General features: G+C 41.8%; 2 protein-coding genes across 2 annotated transcripts in view; one reads left to right on the top strand and one right to left on the bottom strand.

Annotated features, from left to right (window-relative positions):
* The window catches only part of MCF2L2 (MCF.2 cell line derived transforming sequence-like 2), a 190,519-nt gene extending 177,777 nt beyond the window's left edge, over positions 1-12,742 (bottom strand). Inside the window, exon 1 of the mRNA XM_080409108.1 lies at positions 4,748-12,742. Coding sequence (XP_080265234.1) covers positions 4,748-4,850 — 103 coding nt within the window. The 5' untranslated portion in view covers positions 4,851-12,742. The remainder of the gene's footprint in view (positions 1-4,747) is intronic.
* Positions 12,743-12,887: 145 nt separating this feature from the next.
* RFC4 (replication factor C subunit 4) lies at positions 12,888-25,649 on the top strand. The gene is made up of 10 exons (XM_080409235.1): positions 12,888-13,159; positions 13,753-13,831; positions 18,432-18,511; positions 19,164-19,283; positions 20,142-20,285; positions 20,579-20,699; positions 21,149-21,274; positions 22,865-22,945; positions 24,686-24,802; positions 25,428-25,649. The coding sequence occupies exons 1-10, from the start codon at positions 13,035-13,037 to the stop codon at positions 25,521-25,523; spliced, it is 1,089 nt and encodes a 362-aa protein (XP_080265361.1). The 5' UTR covers positions 12,888-13,034; the 3' UTR covers positions 25,524-25,649.
* The last annotated feature ends 687 nt before the right edge of the window (positions 25,650-26,336 follow it).

Raw genomic sequence — 26,336 nt, forward strand, 5'->3', positions numbered from 1 at the left:
AATGAGCTTATTAGCCTTTTCTTCATGAATTGCATCTTTCTCTTCTCTTCAGTCACTATTTTTGTATTTTGCATGAACTTAATATTTTATGAACTTTATCACTTCACTAAATTTGGCTAAAATTGGCCAACAGTTCAATCAAAAGTTGTATTGGGGTACAGAAAGAAAGATGCAGCTAACATGATCACAGAAGGTAAATTTTTTAATAGGAGTAGGTTAATGGGGAAAGGAACTCCAAACTACCACTTCTCATTAGCATGAGATCCCAAGCAAATTTTGCAACTAAATTTCTGCAGTTTTCTGTTGCCCTGTTTCATTGGGAATGCAGTGATAGGTGCACATCCCATGTCTGTATGTTTACTTTTGGGTAAGAAAACCTGGTGTGCTGTGGTTGATGGAAAAGACCAGTTGCCCCTAGATGCTCACCAGAAAACTAAGTAGGACAGAGCTGTAGAACCAGTGGTTCGAAAACAGTTCCTGAAATGCATGAATGCTCTAAAACAAAGGGAAGCATTTTCAGTTGCAGGCAGGGGAATTTCCATTGCCTTGATTTAAGCTGTTGCATAGAAGTAGCAGAAGGCCTATTTGATATGGTACCTTGAAATCTAATTTCTTTTAAAATCTCTTTTGAGTGTCCTTGCTGTAGATCAGACACAGATCAGAAACATTGCAATTGTCTATCCAGCTGTGACATACTAGATTATTTGTGGCTTTGCAGCATAAAACAGATTCTGTGACTTGTGATGCTAAGCCCTTGGCCTCGGACAAGTGCCAGCTCGGGTTATTCCATTCTGCTGACCTAAATTCCTCTCACACAGTCAAGTGGATGCAGTATCACCCTTCGCTTCCTGTCCCAAATTGTAGCACTGCTTCTCTTCATGCACACTGATATTTTGCAGTGCTCCTCAGAACTGGTCATTAAGTCAAGAGCAGTAGGAACTGACCCACCATGGTTAACAAATAGGAATGTTAAGTGATTGTGTAAGTCCTAAGATTTCCATCCTAAAGCAAGTTTTGCCACTGACTTTCCTTTTGATCTCCATCAAGTTGCTTAAATTCTTTTTTCTATTCATAAAACGGGAGATTGGGCAAATATGAGTGTGTAAAACCAGATGAAAGCTGACATGAATATATGGGGGTTTCATTGCATATATTATTTGTGCAATGTATGGCTTTCTGCAATTTCACATCAGTGCCTCCCCTACCAGCGACACTGACAGACGGCTCATCTGGATTCAGTTGTCATCTGAAGATGTGAGGAGCTTACAACTTAATTGTAAGTTAAGGGGAGCCTCTAAGAAAACCCTGCCTCTAATGTGCTGCGGAATTCATTACTGGTAACAGAAAAGAGCCACACTCTGCTGTTTCCTTTTGAGACAGCTGATGTCAGTTCTGGCAGCTCCATCTTATTACAAAAACATTTTAAGAAAAAAAAAATAGGGAAAATGGGGCACTGGGTGGAGGTGCTTATGTGCGTAACTGCACCCAGAACGTTGCCCACACAGAGCAAAGCTGGCATTAGACTTCTGGGAACCAACTGCCAAGTGTGAGTGGGTAGCAGGTGCACAAAAGCATATTGTGGTGGGCTTCACAAGCTGGAAGAGCTGTACCATTCCCACATGCAGACAACCCTGTTGTCAGCACCAGACATGTCACCCAGCAAAGCTTCCTCCCTCCCCATCACAGAAGAGCTGCCACTTGCCCACCTACCCAAAGGACACACTTTTTTCAAAAGGGATGAGTGTTTCCCCAACACCTCCCAACAATCAAGTTTAATGAAAGTAGGTTAAATTAAAAAAAGAATGTTGATACAGTTTTGGTAACAAGATCGGGTAATATTTTGTGCTAAAGTTTGGAGAGCAAGCAGAAAGCCTGCTAGTATTAACAAATTATTCTGTCCTAGACACCTGTGGTGGCCCCATTACCTCACGCACATCAGGGCAATCAGGAATAATCCCAAAGAGGCTGAGAGAGCACAGGGCTATTTACCAGATGTAATTTTGTCCTCTATCCTTTGACACTGCGTAAAGACCTGCTACAGGGCAGGGTGCATAGTACTAGAAAAGTACCAAGTTAGGACAGCTACTGTGGAGCAGGTAACTAACTTCAGTGCTTTGATTTTAAACTGGGCGAAGCAGGTAGCTTATATGAAGTCTGTAGCAGGATAAGAGGCTTTTTAACAAGCACGTGAACTGTCTAACACAACATGAGTCAACTAATGAGGGATCAAAGCTTCTGCCCAGGACAGATAAGTTAAGCTCCAGGCAATTAACCATGTTTGTGACACTCTTATTGACACATTAAAACTAAACTCATGTTCTTCATGAGTTCTTTGTCTACTTCATACACACCAAAATGATTCCATAAAGATTTTATTGCAAATATAAAGGTTTTTCTTTTTAATATTACCATAAAGTTCTTGTTTGGCTTTTTGCAGTTTTTGTGAATAAGCTTCTTCCCTCCTGCTATTGACTGAGCTGAGAGCTGTGCTCCTAACCAAGAGCTGGCTATATTCTAGACAGGTTGAATGCCATCAGTCCAAGCGGTAATAAGAGGGTGATAAATGCTGTAAAAATACTAAACATTCTAAGGTGTGTTCATGGTGAGGAATCCCCTCAGTTTGCCAAGGATAACAGCCCTTTCACTTGTCTGAGCTGTGAAGATTCCCACTGAACTTTCAAGAGACCCCTGCAGCTGCCCAGGAATTACTGTTTCAAGAAGCTACTGCTGATTCACTTAATGCAACTCGTGTTACAAGGTGTGATTCATAAACATGGTGCAACATCAGTAGGTTTGGAAGAAAAGTTCTGCCTTCAGCCAATAACTTTTTTTTTTTTTTAATATTACTTGCTTCCATTTTTGTACAGGTGCTTTTTCTAGTTACATGATTCAATAAAAAAGTGAGCACTGTCTACAAACAGGCAGGCAGAATCCACAAGTAGGGTCTGTTTTCTAGGTCTTGAATGGCTGGGAAAATGGTGGCATTCTCCTTCCCCGTTGGAAGCTGGTGAACTAGGCTCTTGCCTCAGTGTGAAATGGAAAAAACACAAGATCTGTGAGCTTCGTGTCTCCCCCTAGTACTGACCTGCTGACTAACCTCCAGGAAACCAATGAGACTCTCTAGCTTCAGCCACATGACCCAGAAACCTCTCTATTTGTCAGGGAACAGGGGAAAGTTCATTAACACCTTTCTTGTGTCCAGAGCGATTTCCTACTTCGATAAATGCTAACAAAATACTATGTTACATCTAACAAATCCCTCTTAACATCAAGGAAGGTCCTTAATATGGATGATGGGGATCTGTACTGAATCTAACAGGAAAACCAGGAGATGCACAAATCTCTGGCTCCACTGAAATACTCTTCTTAAAAAAATTAAGTGTGCCTCATATTAATCTCTAATCTTCATAATAAAAATGTGCATTCATGTAACTTTGTGTCAGTCTGAATGTGCTTCATATTGAATCCCAAATCTTCATAATAAAAATGTGAATTAATGTGACTTTATGTCAATCTGAATTCGTACAATTGCAAAGCAACTCATGTTGGCATCACTGGGTCAAGAGGCTGACAATGCAAGTTCTCCTGGAAATCATACTCTCTCCCCCACACCAAACCCCTGCTGAGGTTATGAGAAGCACCAAGACTGACCCCTGGATAAAAGCCTGGAGAGATGATGGGACCTGGTCTTAAGCATTCAGTTTAAATCTGCTTTTGTGCTATTTCTTCAGGCAAGCTACCAATTTCATTTGCTTTCTTAAACTTTGTTCAGCTGCTACAGCTAATATCAAACCCAAGAAGCATTTTGGTCTAAAATCTTAATTGTATATTCTCCAAAAGCCACATTTTGGACACACTCTGTTTCATATACAGATTTAGCAAAGTCAGTGGCAAAGGCATTTTGGGAGCCAGTATATCTCTTTAGCATTCACAACACACAATCCATTAAAACACTGACAGCTATAAAATTTGCTCCCATGCAATTCAGCTAAAAATGTTCTCCTTGCATGATTTAACACAGCCACAAACTGCTTTAATTTAATTGTATGTAACAGAAAAGGGTGTCCCAAAAGCTTTTCTCAGTTGATATTTTAATCCCCAGCATCTCATACTATCTTGCTAGTTTTAGGTTATTTGGTTCTTTGTAGTTAGATCACCAAAGCCAGCAAGTGGGTAGCCAGCTCAGACTTACAAGGATGCCAGTGCATAGTACGGGCCTTACCTGTGTTCACTAGCATTTGAAGGTTAGCAAACAGTAAAATCAAGCCCAACATGGAGCTCTTGGGATCCTGCCCTAGCACCTTCCAGAACCCTTGAAACAGCAATGGCAATAAAAAAGACTCTGAGAATGGGTTGTTCTTCCAGTATCACAGGCAAATGCAAAGCACATTAGCAACATGCTGTTGCTTTAGCATCCTTCCACCACCCCTTTTTCTCTACCACCTCCCTGCAAGCAGGACTGTGCTTTGGTGTTTTACACAGATCAGTTCACAGGTAGGACATTCTCTGCTCTTGTTTCTGTGTTTCAGAGAACGGCATGCTTGAAAAACAAATGAAACCATCAATAAAAGCTGTCTAATTGCCCAAAGCCATGGGTTTGCAATTTGCTGATGGCTCCTATTTCACGCACAGGTGTGATATTGTCACACAAAGGTTTCCTGCCTGTACAGAGCATCAGCACCTCCTGGGGGAATAGAGCCCCCAAATCTACACAAATGTAGTGAGAAGAAAAATAAAGGTGTCTTACCCACATGGGTGATAACCGTAGTCAGTCGCTGGGTGAGCTCCTGATGTGACATCTCTTCTTCTTTTAACCAAAAAAGCATTTCACACAGGGAACTGCACAGCATCCAAAAAAAGATGCACCCAGAGTGGGAGGCTGCACACTCACTGCCTCGCTTGCACACAAAGCGAGGACCACTCCCACGGCACGGCCCTTCCAGCTCTCACATCTTCTGCCGGCTGCTCACCTCTTCCAATTTGCTGCGGTCCATGCATGGACCTAGAAAAGCTCCTTTCAAAAGGGGATTTTACCCCCTTTGACAACAGGAAGGGAGCAGGAGTGGGGAAATAAAAAAGGAAAAAGAAGCAGGCAAGTTGTCTGCTTATGGCTTTTTTTCTCCCTTCTCCCGCGGATGAGGCAAAGGATAAAGAGACAAACCAGCAGGCAGATACCTTCCTCCAGGGAGACTTTTGGATGGTGATGCTGTGAGTCAGGGAAAAATCCTGGAGGTAGGAATGGCATCGGGAGGAGTGGAGCTGGCAGGCGAGCTGTAACAGCAGCAGCTGCTCTGCGACGCTCTCTTCACCAGCGTGCCTGGGAGTCGAGAACAACCCACCCGCAGCCTCCAGCACTCCCCCTTGGCCCCTGGGGCCCAGATGCCTTGCAGGTTGTCCCCAGATGAAACCCCCAATGTCCCCAGAGACCGTCCTCACACCCCCTCTAAAAGCCCTTGCCTGACAAATGGGGCTGCCGCATACATGGAGGGGGAGAGGGGCAGAGGGTTTGTTGCCCTCCTGCAGGGATGGAAACCCTAGGATCCTGGCATGACCAAGCCCACAGGACCCTCTCCAGCTGCATGTGTACAGGAAGGGTGAATTAATTAGCCCTGGTTGCTGGGCAGGACTCATCTGCAATCAGGGCCACGCAGCTCTGCTGTGCCCGAGGGCAGGCAGGCCCTGATGGACTGCCTGTCAGTGGGCCAGAGCAGGTCTGTGGGGAGTAGCTGCCCTTGGGCACCAGGGACACAGCTGAGCCTTGCAGGGTTGCGCGGCTGCCATAGGGCAACTGGCTGCTGAGCTACTGGGAAGCTTCATCAACCCTCTTGGCTACAGACCCCAGATGGGATCTGAGATAAGGAAAAGTGAGGCAGGCAAGGAAGTGAGAGAGGGCAGGGCATGCCAGAGGCTTGTATGTCTCCATTCCCTTTTTTGCACTTCCTCCTTTGAAGCCTACCTGAAGCTCCAGGCAACATACTTCTGGGAACACAGAAAATTTATTACACCTCTAAAAAAAAAAAATAAAATAGAGGAGGGTGCAGCTGCCTGCAAGATCTGCTCTATTTCTGCAGAATGCATTCAGCTATAATTCCAGATTTCCCCACCCATCCACAGGATTTTACTTGAGTTCACCTTTCCAGACATGCCAAAGAACATGACAACATGTATACACAAAACTTGAGCTGTGAAATACCCCTGTGGGCTCATCAGATCTTACAGCATCATCAGTGCGTCAGTACTGGTGTTGCAAAAGGTTTTATCTACCTCTGTGACGGGAAAATCCTATAATCAGCTGACTGACCTACAAGCCAGTCTGAGTATCTGTGCTGCGGTTGTCACTTTTGGATGATTGACCAACTGTGCTGAGAGGTTCCTTGCATACTTCTGTTGAGTTAGTTTAACAGCAAGTCTGCCTGAAAACAAGTGAGGAGGATGACTTCAGAGCCACCCACCTGCCAACATTCTAAGATTAAAGCAAAAAGCCATTTTTTTTTCTGACATCCTCTTTTTACTGCCCATCTGGGCAGTAAAGTTCAGACTGTAAAGTCCTTGACTAATGTTAAAAGGATTCCCTCAACCAGGGAACAGATGCCATCATGCCAAAAAAAAAAGCATAAAGGAAGCAGACTGACACCCAGACATAATCTTTGGAGGTGTCTGAAAGATCTGGGATGCTTTATTTTGGTCTTGGAGGGTCACACATTGCAAGTAGGAACACAGGACTAGAAAAGTCATTGTGTTTCCAGGCACTTAACAGATTTTTTCTTTTTTCTTTCCTTTTTTTTTTTTTCTGCAGGCAGGAACATTGTATAATCCCATTCATAAATGAAATAAACTCCACTGAAGAGTGGTATAGATGGTACGCTCTCACTACTCCTACAGCAAGGCTGTTCAAGAACATCAAGGATAGCTAAGAGCCTTTGTCTTATTTCTAGCTAAATCCACTCCCAGTTATTTTAAGACCATATGCTCCTAATACCAACATTGTTATTCAGCATCAGTAACTGCAGACACATCAACATTTGCTATTTTAAGATCCTTTTTCTCTTATCATTTTTCTTGCTATGTGAGTCTGCTTTCCAGTCTTCCACTATACCTTCAATAACTTTTGAACCTGTTGGTCAACTGCAATCCAATTCAGGAGACAGAAATTAGTTCTTACAGGTTCACTGAAAATCAGCAAGGTGTACAAAGCCTGAAAGGGGAAAGGATGCAGTAGGGACTGAATAATTATGTTTTGTGGCTGCCCCCTGCCCAGCTTATACCGTGGGGTGGGTTACATAGGATTCAGTTGGAATTGAGGGTGCTGTCCTACGATGTGAGTTACAACAAAAGGGAAATTTGGGTTATTTTGGTGGGAAGGTTTGGGCTGCAGCACGCAGCCATGCAATCGCAAACTCCATTAGTTTTATCAGTCATGGGATGACTTCTTTACACTGCCAAGACTCAGTGGTGCCTGCATTAAAAGAGGCTGCTGTTCATAGTGCGTATTTGCCATTTTCCATTATAAATTCCCAAATGGAAGGGTCACAGAGACTCAACCAAGTCAGAAATACTGCAAAAGCACTGGTGATCCACAGTTCAAGACCCAAGTTGAGAGGAGGAAAAACAGGAAGCTGCACTACAGGGATCTCTTAGAGATGGAGAGAAATGAAAGCCCTGTGCCTGTCACTCAAGAGATGGCTGAAGATTAGGAAGATGAGGTGCTGAAGCAACTCAGTCCATCACTGTTAAGGTAACAATTTCCAGGGCTGCAAATATTTGTGAAATTGAGCCAACACTTTTACTACAAATACAGACATCCTCTCTGAAGGATAAAAGCCCTTGCAGATATATACGTGTTAGAAGTACAGAGGCTGATAATTTACATTTCAGGCATGAGCCAGGGTCTCACCAGAAAGCAGGGCCAGGGGCTGTACGAACATGATTCCACTACTGAAATGATTGCCAACAGGCAAAATAATTTTATTTCTCCATAGAGTGACAGCCTGACAAATCACCAGCTATTTATTAGATCCTGAATCAAACAGCTGAGGCCAAAGCATTATAAGCAATTTTAATAAACAGTAAATGGCACACTGCAGACAAAAAATACTTACAAGATCCTATGGCCTGGCCAGATGGAAGGGGCAACTCTCACAGCAATATATATATATATATATATAAATCAATCTAATCTTTCCTTCTTTTTCACCTTCTGTAGCTATATATCTCTTTCCTGTGTCACTAAAAAACATTCAGCCAACTGACTGAAGGGCTATTAAAGACCAAATGAGATCCATCCATGAAACTAGCCTATCTTCTTCACTTTATTGATTATTGCCATTTTTCCAGTCCTACATAACCTTTACAGGCTCACCCATCTCTTCGTTTTTCAGGAAGATGTCCTTCCAGAACAAGATCACAACCTTTTGGTATACAGAGTGCATCTGAAGACATTTTCATACCAGAAAAAAGGCAGGCTGATGGAATAACAGAAAAGTTTAGAATCACTTTCCCAATTTCCTTCTTTTGCAGACAAGCTATTTTGGTATCATATCTCTTCCTTAACTTTTGTCTAGAGACTGCCTGATCCCATATCAAAGTCTGGGGCATTATTACTCACTGGGAAGAACTGTAACATTGTTGGCACAACCAGGAAAGGTAATTAAACTGTCACCACTTCTGGCTGGTTATGGCAGTACTTCAGATCTGCAGCACATCTCCATTAGTAGAAGAATCACAGAATCATAGAATATCTCGAGTTGGAAGGACCCATAAATATAATTGAGTCCAACCCCCTGCTCCTCGCAGGACTACCTAGAACTAAACCATATGACTAAGAGTGTCATCCAGATGGTCCTTGAACTCTGACAGGCTTGGTGCTGTGATCACTTCCCTGGGAAGCCTGTGCCAGTGATCGACCAAGAAACTGGTAAATGAGTCAGACACTTCTTTGACGCACACCTACAAAGAAGGCACACAGAGTGCTGTTTCCTTTCTATAACATGTGGTAAAGGAAAATACCACTCTATATTTAAAGTTTTCTTAGTTTTGTTCTTTTTAGAACACTTCAGTCAAAAGTGTTGTTGCCTAGCTTTTAAGAGGGTCACAGTGCTAGTACTTCTGTGGCTGTACTTGGCTTTCCACTGTCCTCAGTAAGCTCCTGTGACAAATCTAGACTTCTCTGCCGAAACTTGCATGTATACTTTTTCTCGAACACACAGCTCCCCTGGCAATGCCTAGATCTCTGCCTTCATGCTTAGCCTCTTGCCTAAGCTTTGCAAAGCCTTACCTGCTTTGCCTCAGATGCTGAAACACAGCTGCTTTACTTGAAAAGGAACACAGCTGCTTCTAACATCTATTCTGAAAGGAAAGAAGCTGCTGAAGAAACTAGTTTTAGCAAAGCTCTCTGCTCCTTTCCCTTTCTTCCTTCCCCACTGTAAACATTTTTGTCACCATCATTTACATTATTCACTGTCTATGCTCCAAAACAGCTGTCCTGACACAGACTGGGGTAGTAGCTCATCTGTAAGACCATTAACATGGTCCTTAGGAAAATTAACACACCCTTAGGAAACGTGTATGAAACAGGCCACTTAGAGAGAGTCACTCTCCAGTATTTCCCTTTCAGATTGCAGCAGTCTGTAGTTCATGGGCTTTCTGAGCTTAAGTTTGCATTTTTCTGGTCATATTTAATACCCCATTTCTTCATTAATCTATTTATTTTTTTAATCTATTTGTAATTTTGACACCTATAAAGTTTTGTAGCAACAAGATTTTCAATTTAAATACATGTTGTGTGAAAAAACCCACTTCTTTCAGTTTTAAAACTGAAGCCTGATAGTTCCATTTTAGGCCTCCGGTTCCTGCACCTTGAGAACAAATGAATAACTCTCTATTCGAAGCATCCATCTTAGCCATAACTTTCCATACAGTGATCATATCCTTCAGGCACTCTTTCCTGAGCTGAGCTGAGCTTAATGCTGTCTTAGTATCTCTTCATTAAAAAAAAGCCAGTTCATACCTTTCAACACTCCTGCCATCTTGCTTTGAACCTTTTTTTGTTTATGCAGCTTGGACAGTGAAAACTTGCCAGTTTCAGTCTGCTCTGTGTTGATCACATAATTCTGACAGAAGTCTTCCAGTGCTGAAAGTTATTAGATAAATGTTTGCTGTTAAACTTTTAAGAAAATCCATATATACCTATTTCTATTGTATTCATTTCTCTCAACACTTTCCTCTTTTAAAAACAAAGCCTGAATTTTTGACAAAGCTGTTGGACAGTGATCCTGTCATTTTTAGGGTCAGCTTACTTCCTAAACTTTATGTAGTTTAAGGAAGTCAGTTGTCCACTTTCAGTGTCATAAAAAAACCTGAGCTCATCTCCCAGGAAGCATTAATGTCAACTAGCTGAAGGTCTAGATTGATAGAGGCATAGGCAGGTCTTCAGGGCAGCAGGCAGAGTAACATAAAGACAGATGTTCTCCCCCTAATCAATTCTTGTGCCATGCTACTGTTCCTCACCTCTTCCACCAGATGAGCTCTTGAACCCTCATTCCATGGTTGTACATCTGCAAATGCTGACATAAGACTTGGAAGGAAGAGGACTAGGCTTCCCAATTCCCAAATTCCCAATTCCCCCCCCCCAAAAAAAACCAAAAAATAATAAAAAAAAAGGTCAGCTCAAGCTGCTAAAAAACTGCCCTGCCACCAAAAGACATAGTCTTCACCTCCCTACCCATCCTGCCACACGCTCCCACTTCTACCTTCTCTCTACTGTAGTGAGTAGTAGTCCAATGTATTGGACTATTCACTGAGCTGCTGGATCTATTTGTACTAGTTGTGAAACTAAACCTGAGGTACTTGGGAGATCCTAGGTTCAAGTGTGGCTGGAGGACCTGGCTATGACGAGAATGAAGAAGGTTGCCTTCAATCAGTATCAGTAATGAGGCACCTGCCTCTAGGATACTACGTTTTTTAAATACCAATACATCATGGGTTGTATAGCTTTATCAATTAAAATAAATAGTCTTAAATAGTCTTGCATAAGAACAAATCCAGCATGCACCAAATGACTAGAACTTAAAAGCTAAACTGGCCTTTCTATGCATTAGGCTAGATGTTTCTATGGGCCTCATTTGAGAAGCACTGACAAGGCTAGTGAAAAACAGTCTTTGCCATGGGAAACACTGAGGGCAAGCAAACAAGAGGACATCGTAACTGAGTTTGATCTGTTGGACTTTAAGATGGTGAGTGCATGCAATTTGATAGAGCAAGCATAATTTTCAGTCCTTGTGTATCTGAGGGGGAGGGAGAGAAAAACAGGGAGCAAGAGAGAAGAGCTTGGGTTTAATTACTCCTTTCTGGAATTTTTAACTTTTGTTAAGGTAATGAAACAAAAAGTTGTGTCATGAAGTTAATACACTAGACAGGAAGTTCCATTGCTGAACTGAACCTGAGGCTCATACATAGTTAATAAAATGCTCAAATGTCAAGTATATTTGAAGTGGCCACATTAAAGGAAGTGGATTGAATAGAGACCACCAAATAGAATGAAGCTTCAAAAATACAAGGCTTTATACAGCTTCAGAAAGCAAACCAATCAGTTCTAGCTGTTTATACATCCTTATTTCCAAGTTACCATGAATTGGAAATACCAAATATAATCACAGCAGGGAAAAAAAAATAGTGTTGCATTTTCATCTAGAACAAGACAGCTTTACTAAATATATGTGTGGGCATTTCTTGCTGCTAAGGCTATGATCTGAATGTCATGCTTCAATAGCAGAATGCCAGATGAAACAGTTTATTTAAAAATTGTCCAGATGAGGATTACAGGTGCATCACTGATAGAACGAGGTATTTTCAGCCTAAATTCTTTCCTGCATCTCCTTTTCCAAAGACTGTTCATCTGTTGCCATAGAGACCATTTCCAATCTACTCTTTTCCCTTGCCCAGGTTCTATTTTGGGTGATCACTACCGTGGCTGCCCAGGTCACTCCGGCTGTGCCTCATGCCCGGGAGCAGCCAAGGGGAAACAGTAAAGCAAAACATTTGCAACCATACAATATACAGCTGCTGGCAGCAGAATTACTTCCATTTTTTTTATCCACAAAGCAGGTACATCATTGGGAGCACGAGCTGTAGCTAACCAGCTCATGAAAATGTGGGCGTGCATCACGACTGCCAAATCTACTAGGATGCTTTTTTGTCATTTAAAGGGAACTGTCACATCAATCACACGCCTCATTTTTTTCCTGCCTTTACCGTAATGGATATTATTAGAAGTAATGGGAAAACAAAAAGATTCACTTTCGCGTCGCTGGTAGCTTTTGCGCCACCAGCCCCACGCCTGCACGCCTGGGGGAGCTGCTCGCCCGGCCACGGAGCAGCCCCCTCGGCCGTGCAGCCGCACACCGCCGGCGGCAGCCAGGGCAGGGCAGGCCGGCCGCGGGCTCCGGCTTTCCTGGGATTCGCTTCCACAGGCCCCCAGGACGCACCTCAGCCGGCCCTGCCGCAGGGCCGCACCGGCTCCCACCTCCTGACAGGAGAGGCCCCCCCTCCACTTTGCTTTCGGCGCTGCTTTTGTACCTCGCCTTTTTTTTCTTTTTTTTCCCCACCATTTGTTGCGGTACGGGCACTCGCGAGGGATGGCGAGGTGCTGGCGCCGACCACCCGGCACCGCCCGGGGCCGCCCTGAGGCGGGGCGCGCCATGGCGCCCTGAGGTACCACCGCCGCCGCCCGGACCCGCGCCCGCCGCCCGCCCCAGAGCGCGGCGCGTGCGCAGAGCGCGGCCCTCGGCCCCTTGGCGCGACGTTAGAGGCCGCCCCCGCGGCGGGGCCGCGCTCTGTGATTGGCCCGCGGCGGGCGGAAGTGGCCTCACCCACGGCCGGCGGCGGGAAGGGGTGGTGGGGCCTGTAGGGACTGTGCGCCGGGGCTGCCTGCGTGCCCTGCGGCCTGGCGGCCGGGCCGGGGCTCGGAGCCTGTGAGGTGTCGGTGACGGCCGGGCCGGATTCGGCCCAGTCCTGCCCTGCCCAGCCCAGCCGGCGCCATGCAAGCCTTTCTCAAAGGCCCGTCTTCGATCAGCACCAAACCGGTGGCTGCCAAGGAGAGGGGCGCAGCAGGGAGCAGCGGGGAGGGCAGGAAGCCCAGGCCCATCCCCTGGGTGGAGAAGTAGTAAGGGTCTTTCTTGGACAGTGGGGTCGCTGGCCGGGGTGACAGTGGCTGGTCGTGGCGGGGGGGTTGGCTCTGGAAGGGGTGCTTGGCAGGGGGGGTGGATGTCTGGCAAAGGGGGTTGCAGCTGTAGGTGTCTCCACCTGGGAGGAGACCTTTAGCTTTTTTTCTTATGGGAGAGAACCAGCACCATGAACTACTATGAGAGCCCTTTGCTGGGGCTACAGAGCAGAACGTGCCTCCATTGTCCATGGCAAGCGGTGCAGAAGTGCATTAAATGCTTCATTTTTGAAAAGCTTTTATCAGCTTGCAGGGTGTATTGCAGTCTGCAATACAGTTCTGCTTCTAAAACAGCTCAGGCAGGTGTTTACAATAGAGATAGACAAACAGCTTCCTGAGAAATTACATCACTTCAGTAATACAGACCAGAGGCATTAGACAGATTTCCTGTTATGATTTTGACTTCAGCTACAAGATTTGCTGTAATTCTTCAGTACCTAATGTAATCAGAAAGAGAAATGCTGTTTTTCTCAATTTAATTTTTTTTCTGAAACTTTGTTAACTAATAAATTGCCATTTAATGTATTTTTATTCAGTCGCCCAAAAAACGTGGATGAAGTCGCCTTCCAGGATGAAGTTGTTGCTGTGCTGAAAAAGTCCTTGGAAGGTGCTGATGTGAGTGTAATGATAATGTCTACCCAGTACAGTATGTTTAGGGAGAAACTTCTGCCAGTGGTAACGAAAACTTCTCTTTTCTAACTCTGCAGTGATCATTTTTACAGTGGTACTTTATGAACAAGCTAAGTGACTTCCTCATAGTATGTTGTGATATACCTGTAAAATTTCTGATGTTTCCAGCCCTCTAGACATTGTAAAATTGTCAGCTTTGTGATGCTGTTTGGAATTTTTCTGGAAAAGCTCAATTGGTAAACTTGCTGTTGTTTGAAACCTGGAATTTTTTGTTGTCTCTACACTGCTATTCAGCTAGTAATTTTGACATATGTGTTTAAGAGGAGAAGGGAAACTTTTCCTTCATAGAGAAGTCTGGCTTGCCAGTCATTCCAAAGTAGTTCTAGTGATCTAGTGTCAGTGCTTCTGTGAAACTGCTGAACACTAAAACAAACGTACTGTTTGATAATGAGGGAAATTTAAGTTATAAGTGCCAGGTCTACTACTTAGAGAGTTAGTGACCCTCAGCCTTTGGGGTTAAAGTTTCCACGTAAGCCTCCATGGCTTTAAAAAGGTAAGTGTGATAGTTGCACTAACTTCACTGCAGCGTTGGCTTCTGTGACCTAAGAATTTAAAAGAGAATGAGCAGAGCATTTTCAGTTGCTTTTGTTTACACTTGCATTTGCTTTTGTATAAAAATGTAGTAAATATTCAGTATGAATGACAGTTACTTTCTCCAAATCAGGTGATAGGGAGGTGGAAGGACTGAAGGGAGAGGTAAAGTAGGTGGCCAAGAAGTGGTTTGTAAGTCTGGACAGCTTTTTCCTTTGTACATGCTGAGACTTTTTGTGCTCCATGTTTCACCTAAAGGGTCATTCTTGTGCTGCAAAAGCTGTTTCTGTCTTCATGGACTGCTAATGCCAGCTGAAGTGGTTGGTAAGGATGTTCTGAAAATGACATTTGTGATACGGCTGGCTGCTCACCAAGAGTTGAGGTGGACCTTTCAGAATTTAATGCAAGAAACTTTTCACTTGTGCGTCTAATGTGCAATATGCACGGGTAGCCTTTGGTATTTGAAAATTTTATCTTGAGACAATTTGTTGTGCAGTTCTGATTTTGACTAATATTTTCAGATAGAAATAGACTCATATTAATTTAATCAGAACTTGCAAAAGCACAAATACCTTATTTGTTTGAGCATAGGGAGGCAAAATGAACCTGGTATGACAGAACTGGGAAAGATTTGTGTAATTTCTTAGTTTAGGTCATGTCTCCAGATTCAGTTTACTGTGAGAATGCTGTTGCAATGTGACCTTGTTATGTAATGTTGTAGCCATAGAAATCTAGATTTCAAGATCAATGCTGCTACATTATAGTATTTTTAGAGTTTAGGTAATTAGTAAGGAAATACTAACCACTAAGGAGAAATGAGGTGCCGTCACCTATTCTGTCTGGACATATCAGTCGTGTAACATCGCTTAGGTGATCAGTTGTGAAGTTCTATTTTGAGCAACAGATATTTAAAACCTTACAGCTTCTGGATCAGCAATGTTTCTTGGATCATGAACCTAGTACACTTGTGTTGACTGTTTGCCTCCTGAGTTAAAAAGACAAATTTTTAGCTTCTGCTTATGGTTACAGGCTTTGTATTTTTCCACAGCTACCCAAACTCAGCAAGGCATTTGAGAACAAAATCATGCAAGTACTTTTAAAGTATTTAGTGCTTTTAAGATTTGGACATTCTCTTGAAACGACTCATTCTGTCAAAAATGCAAAAGTGTAATTTAAACTCTGAGGTGGCTGGAACTTATTTCAGAAGTTCTTACTGAATTTGGAGATCTGATGAGATCAAAGGAACAGCTGTGACAACGCTGTAGATTTGTGTAATATGCTTTATTTAAACCTTAGTGTTGAAAATGGAGAGCAGGTCCTTTGTTGATTGGCTTGTATTTGTGGGCCTTGGTTTGGGAGCTTCTAAATGGAGCAGAACTTTGAAGTCCCTGATATATCTCCAACTGTAATAGCAAGCATCTGTCTTCTTATAAACTGTGAAGACGGAGTCCAGGTGGTTTTGAACTGGAAAAGTTGATTTCTGTCTGCCAGAACTGTTGATTTGTTGTTGCTTTTTGCAAAGAAAATGACAAGTGTCATAGTATTCTTGAATTTTCATTTACTTGATGATATCCTAATACCTGAAAAGTTAGGTACAGGATTATCATTGCAGTTTACATCTTCACTTGTACTTACACTGCAAACCCCAACTCCTTTTCTAGAAGTTTATGTGGTAACTTCCCCATAAGCATGTGGTGCCTGCAGGTATTCTGCTTACCCCTGGCAAGCATGGAAAAATGGATAACCAGATCGGGTTGCAGTCTGTTTAAAAATACTGCCACAGTTACATAAAGGATTAGTTTGTGCTTGGTGAAAAAGTAGTGTAAATGCTGGTGATAACTTCAGTGAGAAACAAGCATAAATGAGGTTGAAACAGAAACAGTAGTAAAGTATGGGTTTAATGGAATTAGGAAACAGATTCTTATTATAACTTTTTACTGCTAACGCTTGTTTTGAGAACTAGTAGAATTAGCACAAAAATGTCTACCCTTCCAGTGTGCTAACCTAACATGGTTGTTGATTTTCTGCTGTCATTCAGTAAACATTTCCTCTCCCTGGAGTTTTCCCAAAAGATAGAGAGGGATAACAATGTTGTGGTATCTAATTAAATTAGAAAAAAGCTCTGTTAGTACTGGATGCCATTTGCTTTTTAGTAACTAGGGAAACAAGCAACAAATGATTGACAGAACAAGCAAAATTTGAAATGGATTTATTTACAGTAAGTTGATTGAAGGTTGAAATTCTTTTGTCTGTACTTTTACAGAATATACACAGTTGAGTCTGTTCTCTGTGTCTTGCCCTAGTTTTTAAAATGGGATGTTTGTTACCAAACTGGGCTGTCTCTATTTCACTTTCTGATTGTGGATTACCTACTCATGCATTTTTCTCTGCTCTTTGGATGTCTTTGGTTTTGCTGTTCCCATTCTGTCTGCATTGCTTGCTATATTCAGCACAAAATTCTCTAACCTAATTTTAGTTGACTCTTTTTAAATATAGAACCTTTATTAAGGGCTGGAAATCAAGTCAGACTGAGAAGTTTGTCTTTTTGCTATCGATCGGAGGGGACTCTTGAATTCTTGTTCTAGGGCTGGAACATCCCCTGCTGTCAAAGGCAGCAGTTTTAAAGTGCAGCCTGATAGTTTGTAGGAAGGATTACTTGAAATAGTAGTATAGAAAGCTATCACTCCTGTGCTAATTAGAAAGCTTTTTGATGTCAGCCAAAATTTAGTCATGGCTAACTTACACAAATTTGGTTTATGACAACTTTGTTCATTGTCCCTGTGTTGCTCGGATATGTTTATGGAAATCAGTCATATTCCGTCTCTGCTTCTGTTCTGCTGAGCTAACTAAATCAAACTCTTCACAAAAAGTCACTTCTCATAAGATAGACTCTTCACTCCTTTGGTCACCTTTCCCAGTTTGGATTCGTTATCTTTGGCTAAGGATGACCTGAACTGTATGTAGCTTTCCAGGTGAAGTCTTGTTAGCCCCCTGTTAGTACTAATGATTTTCCATCTGTATTGAAAGCGCATGTCCTAGGACAATCATGTTACACAAGCTTGTATTGTTCCTCTGACCAACAGACAAAACAAAGTCAGGTTTTATTTTATTCCAGCTGATTAATTCCAGAGATCTAGCAGATATGCAGTTGTATTCTCAAATTGTGAGATTTTATGTTTTGTGCTGCTATATGTCATTCTGTAATTATTACTGCAGTCTTCATTGTGCTGCTTTGATCTTCCCGTGTCAGCATGTTTCTTTAATACATTCATATTTTTCATGCTGAGGTTATTAATTAAATTATTTGAAAGATCAGTTAACCTAATCTCTTTAAGAAATGGCACTGGTCTCCTCCTTTGAAAAATTCTTGGATGGATGTGGAAGTTTGCCAGTCAGTTGTTGCAAGCATCTCTCTGATTAGCGTTAGGCTGTGTCTGCATTGCACTCGCTGCAGTACAGTGCAGGCATTCACAAGCTCCCTTGTACTTACTGCAGTGGAGTTAATGGCAGCACAGAATTCTCAGCATGGCTTGAAAAGGCAATCTGGGGAGCTGAGAAAGTAAGGGATGGTAAACCTGTGACAGGTTGTGTGACAGCTGCACTGCTAGTATTATCCGGACTATTTGATTGGCATTCTTGGATAAATTTACATGTCACTGCAGTCATAACAATAAGTTCTGTAGGCTTTAGTGACCTCAGACATGACCTGGAGTGAATATATCAGAATAAAATATAAATTGAAGTATCAATTTTGATACAACACGTGATGGTGCCACTAAATAACAGCTTGTTCATGCTGTGTTATAAACAGCAACTGTTTGTCCTACTTTTTTAGAGCACTATGTGCAATGACCTAGGCCTGAAAGACTTTATATTATTTACTAGGAGGAGTAGATACTTAGTTCTATTAGGTGCTCAGATTTTCAGTAGGTTTTCCTGTTTGTGGTGTGGTTTGTTTATTTGCTTTTTTTGAAAATAGTGCCTTGTGTTTCAGCTTCCCAATCTGTTGTTCTATGGCCCACCTGGAACTGGAAAGACTTCCACTATTTTAGCAGCTGCTAGAGAACTGTTTGGGTAAGCTGGAATCAAGTTGCTTTGGTGCAATTGACTATCAAGTCTTCTAAACATGTGACAGAGTGCCTCTGGTCATTGCCTGTTCTTATGTAATTTCTAGGCCTTTTTCAGGAATATCTTCACATTCTAATTCAGATGTAGCATGAGATTTCTTTCTCATTTGTCCTGTCACAAGTAATTGATTTCAGTTACCGGTATAGACCTAAACCACTTCAGGCTAGCAGCCATGTAACCCTGTAGCAAAAAGCATGAAAAAAATGGCTTGCATATGTCTTCCTGAACTTTGTAAAGGAATTCCAATTTTAAGTTAGCTACACCTAGATCTCAAAGTACTTCATAAAATATCTGAATTGTGATCTTTCCGTTATGCGCTATTGAATTGTGTCTAGAAGTAATACTGGGAGTCGGACTAAAATTCATCATGTCTGTGTTCATCAACTCACTTGTAGCACTTGGGAGTTTTTTTGAGTAGTGCATCCAGTGACCTGTAAGCAAAAAACTGATGAGAATGTGGTTTGATGTTATAAATAATTTTATTATTTTTTTTATAATAATACCTGGCATTCAAAGAGGCCAGAAGGGTTGTTGTTATACTTTGTAATGTATCATTACAAGAGTTAGCAGCTAACATGTTGTAATAAAAATTTTGCAGGCCTGAATTATTCCGGCAAAGAGTCCTTGAGTTAAATGCTTCTGATGAACGAGGAATACAAGTGATTCGGGAAAAAGTGAAGGCTTTTGCTCAACTAACTGCATCTGGAAGCTGTTCAGAGTAAGTGCTGGATCAGACCCCTCTCACTTAGGACAAAGCATGTGGTTGGTTTTGTATAGGTTAACTTTATAATTCTAATATAAATGATGGGTCAGCACTGCCCGGAAGTTTGCAACACACAGTGCTTTGGCTAAACTTTGACTTAATGTAATTTCATGTTTAGAGTTTGAATACCTGGGAGGAACTTTTACTAGTGCTGTTGAGAGAGGCAGAGGCAAAATCCCAGAAGATCAAGCTTCCTGGATTTGGTGATATGTTGTTGCCCTTGCAAATGCTGTCTGAGTGCCATAGGAAAGCTTTTTTTGGTATTGTGGTGGAAGTTACTTCCCTAGTGCCTCTAATCACCAGCGTCTCATACAAGAGAGGTGCTAGTTTATAAGATGCTAACAAGATTCTGGGGTTAGGTGGTGAGAAGCCTCATGCAGGTGAAGCTGTATGTGTGGAAAAAAACTGGAAAGCAGCAGTAAGTCCTGGCATGCAGCTTCTATCTGGCAAGAAATAAGTGTGTACTGAAATTAGTCTGTTGCAGTGTTCTTTGAAGTCGTTGAATTGGGAGGCCTGTAAAAAGATCTGCATTAGTTATTAAAAGAAGAAACCTAAAGCAAGACTACATATTTTTGAGGACTTTTGTAGTATTTAAGTGTTGGTCTTTCTGTAAGAACTCAGTCCTCCCTTTATTACAAATATTAGTCCTTTATCTAAAAATAATCAAAAAAGATTGAACCTCTGAATACATTCTATTTATTGGGTATAAATAGTTAAGTAAAATATGACTTGCTATTTGCAATGATTTTCCCCCCCACCCCACCTTGGTCTATACGTTGCATGTCTCTAGATGACAGATTTCTTATTTTTCAGTGGTAAAGTTTGTCCTCCTTTTAAAATTGTAATCCTGGATGAAGCAGACTCAATGACTTCAGCAGCCCAGTCAGCCTTACGACGGACAATGGAAAAAGAATCTAAAACAACACGCTTCTGCCTTATTTGTAATTACATCAGCAGGTATGTATGGAATTTGTTGCTTATTTGGACTTGTTGCTCTTTCTGTACTGTGATCTCTTTTGTTTTATCTCCCCCCAACTTCCCCAAGAGGTTGATACCTACTTTTCATAGCTTTCAGTTAAGAGATGTAGCTATGGGAATGCAAGACTGAAGACAGTGTTTAGGTTTCCACTTTTATTCTTTACAATGTTGCAGTTTTAAGGTTACATTGCCCTTTTCTGCCGTGTTAGCTTTGCCTGGAAGAATTTAACCCATGCATTCAGTTACCAAAAACTTACCTTTCTACTTTTCAGAATAATTGAACCTTTAACATCTCGATGCTCCAAATTCCGCTTCAAGCCTTTGTCAGACAAAATCCAACAGCAGAGGCTATTGGACGTTTCTGAGAAGGAACATGTGAAAATCAGTAGTGAGGTAACTACATGGTTGCCATGGGGTTTTTTTGCTTATTCCAGTGCATAATTGCATTGCAGTGAAAGGGGCTAAGTTGTGATACTTTTCCAGACTGCTCAAGTGTATTAAATACAATATACAAACTCATTTAGATATTAATCTCCTTCCATAGATAGGATGAATTTTGATACTTCCTAAAACCAAAGAAACGTTCACCAGGGAAAAGTGAAGCAAAACTGTAGGTTTTTTGTTCTGTGCTGAGCGTACTTGCATTAAACCATTTTTCATTTTGAAATTGCCAGCACACATTTGTGTTAGTAGAGAGGTTGTGTTAACTTGTGTATTGTGCCTGTCTGCGATAATCTGCTTTAGGCACTACCTGATGTTTTAAAATCAATGTGCTGATAAAGTATAGTGGATTCTAATCAACAGTGAAATATAACTTTGCATTTCCTGACATTATTTTTCAGGCAGTATCATACCTTGTTAAAGTGTCAGAAGGGGACTTAAGAAAAGCAATTACTTTTCTTCAAAGTGCCACTCGTCTAATGGGTGGGAAAGAGATCACAGGGAAGATAGTCACTGAAATTGCTGGGGTAAGCTATGCTTCACAGTTTCTCCTATAACTAGTCTGAAAAACATTTATGTAGCAAGTCTACTTGCTATCTGTATCTACCTTTGCTCACAGTTTGATTTAAAAAGTTGTTTCATACATGAGTATTGCAGTATGGTACTAGAATTTTAAAGACTGTGTGATTCTGTACACTTATTACATAGCAAGTTGCTAGAAACTTATCCTGTATGTCAAAGGAAACTGTAAAATAGTCTTATAATTCAAACTGACTTTGAAATACTCTACCCATGAATGGAAAATGTATTGCCTTTTGTGGGACAGTAGACTAGAATGGCTTTTTGGTATATGTATGTGTGTATAAAAATATAGACAATTGTCAAGTATGGTTTGGAAACACCATAGAGGAATGACTTTCAGTAGCAGCTCGTTTTCAGCGTTGACAGTGTTTCCTCAAGGATCTGTGTGGGTCTTGCTTATTAAAAAAATAGCAGTGATTTCTTCTAGAATGACATAGATAATACTGACAGGGACAGGAGAAACCTGAGAGGAGATGCATTTAGTGAAACTTGTGTGAAGGTGTTCCTATAGCAACAAAACACCCCCTAAAGAAAAAAATGTGAGATTAGGAGCTGAGGAGCTGAAAAATAAATGGGCTTTAATGATGGACACACTTCTCTTGAAGGTGCTACCATCGTACCCAATTGTAAGGGTTGTGATGATTTCACTTTGATGGAACCAGAGCCAATTGCTACTGTCCATGTTTTACAGATCAGTTTTAAACAATTTTCTCAGTGAAGTCGTACAGTTTTGTGTATCTAACTGTAGAAAAGAGCTGTGTTTCACTTACAGATAAATCACAGTTTCTAAGAAACCTGGAAGAGGTTGACTGTAATGATAGGAAAGACAAGCATGAAATTCCATCATTCAATAAATGCTTGTTTAAACCAAAGGAACCCAACTTTACATCTTCAGAACGACTTCAGGTTCTTGTTTGTACATAACTTTTGTGGCCCTTGAGTGACCTTAGTGCAAAAGGTTGGTAAAGAAGCTTTGAAACTGAACTGTCCAGACACTCTACTGTCAGGAATGACAATGAGTAGAGGGGAGAATGTGGGCAGTGTCTCCCAGCTCAGAGCTAAATCATGGCATCTGTCAGGTTTTTTCCTTCTGATTTATTGTGTGATCTTGTTGCGTTGGGCTTTTTCTTGTATATCCCTGGTGCATCACTGGAGAGAAAATTGGTTTGCTGTTTTGCTTTGGTGTAGAACAGTACAGAGAGCATTGGCTGATCTAATTGCTGAAGTAGGTCCTCCACTTAGTCAATGTCCTGAATAAATGATGGTGTGTTAGATTTATGAAGGTGACTTTGACAGTTCACTATCATTATATAGTTTTTATTTTAATATCACCAATATAGGGCAAATATTAGCCTAGCGCTCTCTTAAAAGTTAGCTGGTCCATTTTATATGCTTGCTTGAAAGTGGCTGGGCATGCAGAGGAATGAAATGCTACAATGGCCTCCTTCATAACAGTTTGTGTCTGTTACTGTAAGCATCAATTTGAATTTTAAGTGTACAAAGTTGAAATTAAGAAATGTAACTTCCTGTTACAGGTCATCCCTAAAGAAACCATTGACGAACTGCTATCTGTCTGCCGGAGTGGTTCATTTGAGAAACTGGAAGCCCTGGCAAAGGTAGTCCTCCTAGCGCTCTAGCTTGGGTGTCGTTCTAGGTCGTGGCCCTGTGCATCCTTTGTTGCTGGGCTGCAGCCAGAGCTTGGCCTCAAGGCAGTTAAGGGTGCCCGTTTCAGAAGGCTTGGCTCTTACTAGTTAGTACTCTGCTCTTTCCCTTCTGAGGAAGAGCTGTCAAAGCTGCAAATAAGATTCCCTACCAATGTGATTCTGGCGTTCTCCTGAGTTAAACTGATGACGTGTGGAGCTGTCAGGCTGAACTAGGCAGAGTAGGAACTCTTAGCAAGATGCTTCTGCTCATCAGGCCTTTAGAACTGTGTCTTCAATGGACCGGACTAGTCACCTTCTTTGTTACACAGAAGCTGTGTTAGATAAGAAGTATCTGAATAAAGCTGTAGTAAGTCTCAGTTTTAAAATATTTCACGTTAATCTTACATTACACTAGCGATTAAGTTTGTTGTACAAACTGCAGTGGCTTAAAATAGATCTTGCTGGTGGAGGCACAAGCTGCTGGTTTACAGATGTGGATTTATTTTCTTTGATACAGAAAAGGTTCTTACTCTCTTTGAAGACTGGGAAATTCCAAATCTCATGAGTTTAAAGGAGGCTCAGGCGGTCCTGAACTGGATTTGAAATCCCATTCTTTCTTCCAGTGAAACGTCCCATGCCTGTATGGAAAAAAAAAAAAAAGCCATTATCGGTTGGCCTCCTGCTTTTTATTTGGCTGAGCCTCATCGGATAGTTTTGGCAGGACCTCTGGTTTTGAGTCTGGAATTTTTTCTCTGGTAAACTTGCAGCAGATCTTAAGAGTTGCTGTGCAGATGTCACTGCCTTACACTTTCACATTTACTTACCAGGATGTCTGAAAACGCGTTTATCTTAAGAAGTGATGATACAGATTTTCTAAATCCTTGGAGCTGGAGCAGTCTTTCCTCAAACCGTGATCTAATCTAATGTAATAGTTTGGAACTGTTCTCCAGTTTCTGGAGTAGGTACTTCATCGTGGGGTTTTGTTTCAAATATTAGCGCTTGATACTCAATTGACACAATTTGAATGCATACTTCTGTAAAGCATGGGTGTATATTTTGACGTACAGAAAAATAAGGTTGCAACAACTCTTTTTCTATTTTTACGAACTGCTGTCTGCCTAAATGGCTTCGTGGCCTACTGTGCTCGCTACTTGCCATTTTCATAACTGGGCACTACTGATTTTTTTTTTTTTAAAAAAAAGCTATCTTTAGTTGCCATGGTTTTTATTTTATTAAAAAAGTTTTGGCCTTACAGATCTCTGTATGCCTGAAGCTAGTAGCTACCAGATGAAGAAAACAAATCAGAGTAGGTGGCACTTTGAAATGTGAAGGCTGTGAAACTGCCACCTGATGCTGTGGATGTTAAGCTTTCCCAATTTTAGAATAAGTTTAGACAGGTTTAGTGGAGGTTATTAAATGTTTAAAATGTCTCTATCTTATAAAATCCCCAAGATGTAAATTGTCAGAAGCTGGAAGAATATTTGGGCAAAATTATTGCCATGCTCTTGCAGTCTTTCCTAGGTGCTCCCTTCGGGTTGCTGCCAGGCAGGATGCTGGGCTGTGTACAGACTACTGACTTGTCCTCAAATTGAAAAGCTCCATAATACATATCAGGACAGTCTTTCAGTTCAGACAGAGTTTTTCAGATTGGTTTTCCAGTTTGTGGGGTTTCTGCTGCTGAATTATTTCCATTTTCCTCTCTCCCTGACACAGAATGTCATAAATGAAGGGTACGCTGTTGCTCAGCTTGTGAACCAGCTGCATGATACTGTTGTTGAGAGCGAAGATTACAGTGACAAGCAGAAATCTGTCATAGTCGAGAAACTTGCAGTAAGTTTGTAGCTCGAGTTAGAAAAAACAAACCACCAATACCCATCTCCACTGATTAATTTTCCTTACACATTTTCTCTCCTGAGAAGTGTACATGATTTAATTTTAGAAGTTTCTTTTTGTAGAACCTGAATTTTTGTCCTGATAAATTCCATGAGAAGGAACTGAAATCCTATTTAGATGAGTGAATTATTAGCCACATTATATTGTTGTAATGGGACTCAGGCAAGAGGTTTGTGGGTTTGGTTGGGTGTGTTTTAATAAAAGGTGGGAGGGAGAATAAAGATGAGATTAAGTCAGCACTGAAAAAATAATTAGGAGCTGCAAAACACAAGTTGTTGTTCTGGTGTATAAAATACGCCTTTTCAAACAAAGAGTGAACTAACTTGCTAAATTTTGACCAAAAAGACTAGATGGCTGTGTGGGAAGTTTTGCTAAATTCACTGGAGAAAGGCAGGTGGTGTCGATGACGTGCAGCGATGCTCCCAGCAGTCAGTTGCAGAGCAAATGGTGCATCCTTCCCTCGATGTGATCTCCACACCTTGGCCACCTGAAGGAGATGGAGACCAGCAAGGCCGCCTTCCCCGGCTATTTAAACGGGCTCTACCTTCTCTTCTCTTTGCAGGAAGTGGACAAATGCTTGGCAGATGGTGCAGATGAATACCTGCAGCTGGTGAGCCTCTGTGCCCTGGTGATGCAGCAGCTAACGCACAACACTTAACCCCCACCACCCCGGCAGTGGAGCGGAGCAGCCTCTGGGGGTGGAGCAGGGACCCGTGTACTTTTGTACTGTTTTGTTTTGGTTTTTTTTCCAATAAAAGGACTGCTCAGCAGTTGGAAAAGCTCACGCTGGAGTACTTGATTCTGGTTTTTTAGAAGTTGAGAGAGATCTCTGGCTGCTGAGGGGCCAAGTAACACTCCTACTTTGTGGCTGTTGTAGGCTTACACAGGGAAAGGTAAACACATGAAGAAGTGTATACATACTAAAGGGCTTAGCTGAAAGCAGAGAAAGGATGAGTTGTTCCTTTCAGGCCATGCTGCTTGGGTTTGGAAGTGCTGATGGGGTGGAACCATCACTTCACTGCATACAACAAAGCTTTAGGCTGCACCTAGCTCCTGAGGGGGTGTCCTATGCCACCTCCATCTTGTGTCATCAGACTCCTCAGCTTTAATGATGCAAAAATCACTTTCTACTAGATGTACTGCAACACTTTTACCTCACTCAAGCTACAAAGAAAAAAAAAGGTGTGACAAAGGTTGGTGAAGTTCTGAAGAAGTTGCTTTTTTTGAGCATCTCATTCTGTTCTTGCTAACAAAGCGTTTTTAAAGTGTTACCTGCCTAAAGACCATCCTTCTCTGGGGTGGCTCCCTATCTTTAGTACCTTCCTCAATGCAATTAAAAAAACCAAAACACAACCCCAACGGTGGGCTGGTAGCAAGCATAATGCAGTGGAGTAGGCTTTTTAATCAAGCCAGTACTGATGAAGCCAGCCATTTTCTGCTCTGAGGGGAGTATTTTATTTATTTCAGTGGG

The sequence above is a fragment of the Falco punctatus genome (assembly GCF_963210335.1).
Source record: "Falco punctatus genome assembly, chromosome: 13".
In the NCBI taxonomy this organism is placed as follows: domain Eukaryota; kingdom Metazoa; phylum Chordata; class Aves; order Falconiformes; family Falconidae; genus Falco; species Falco punctatus.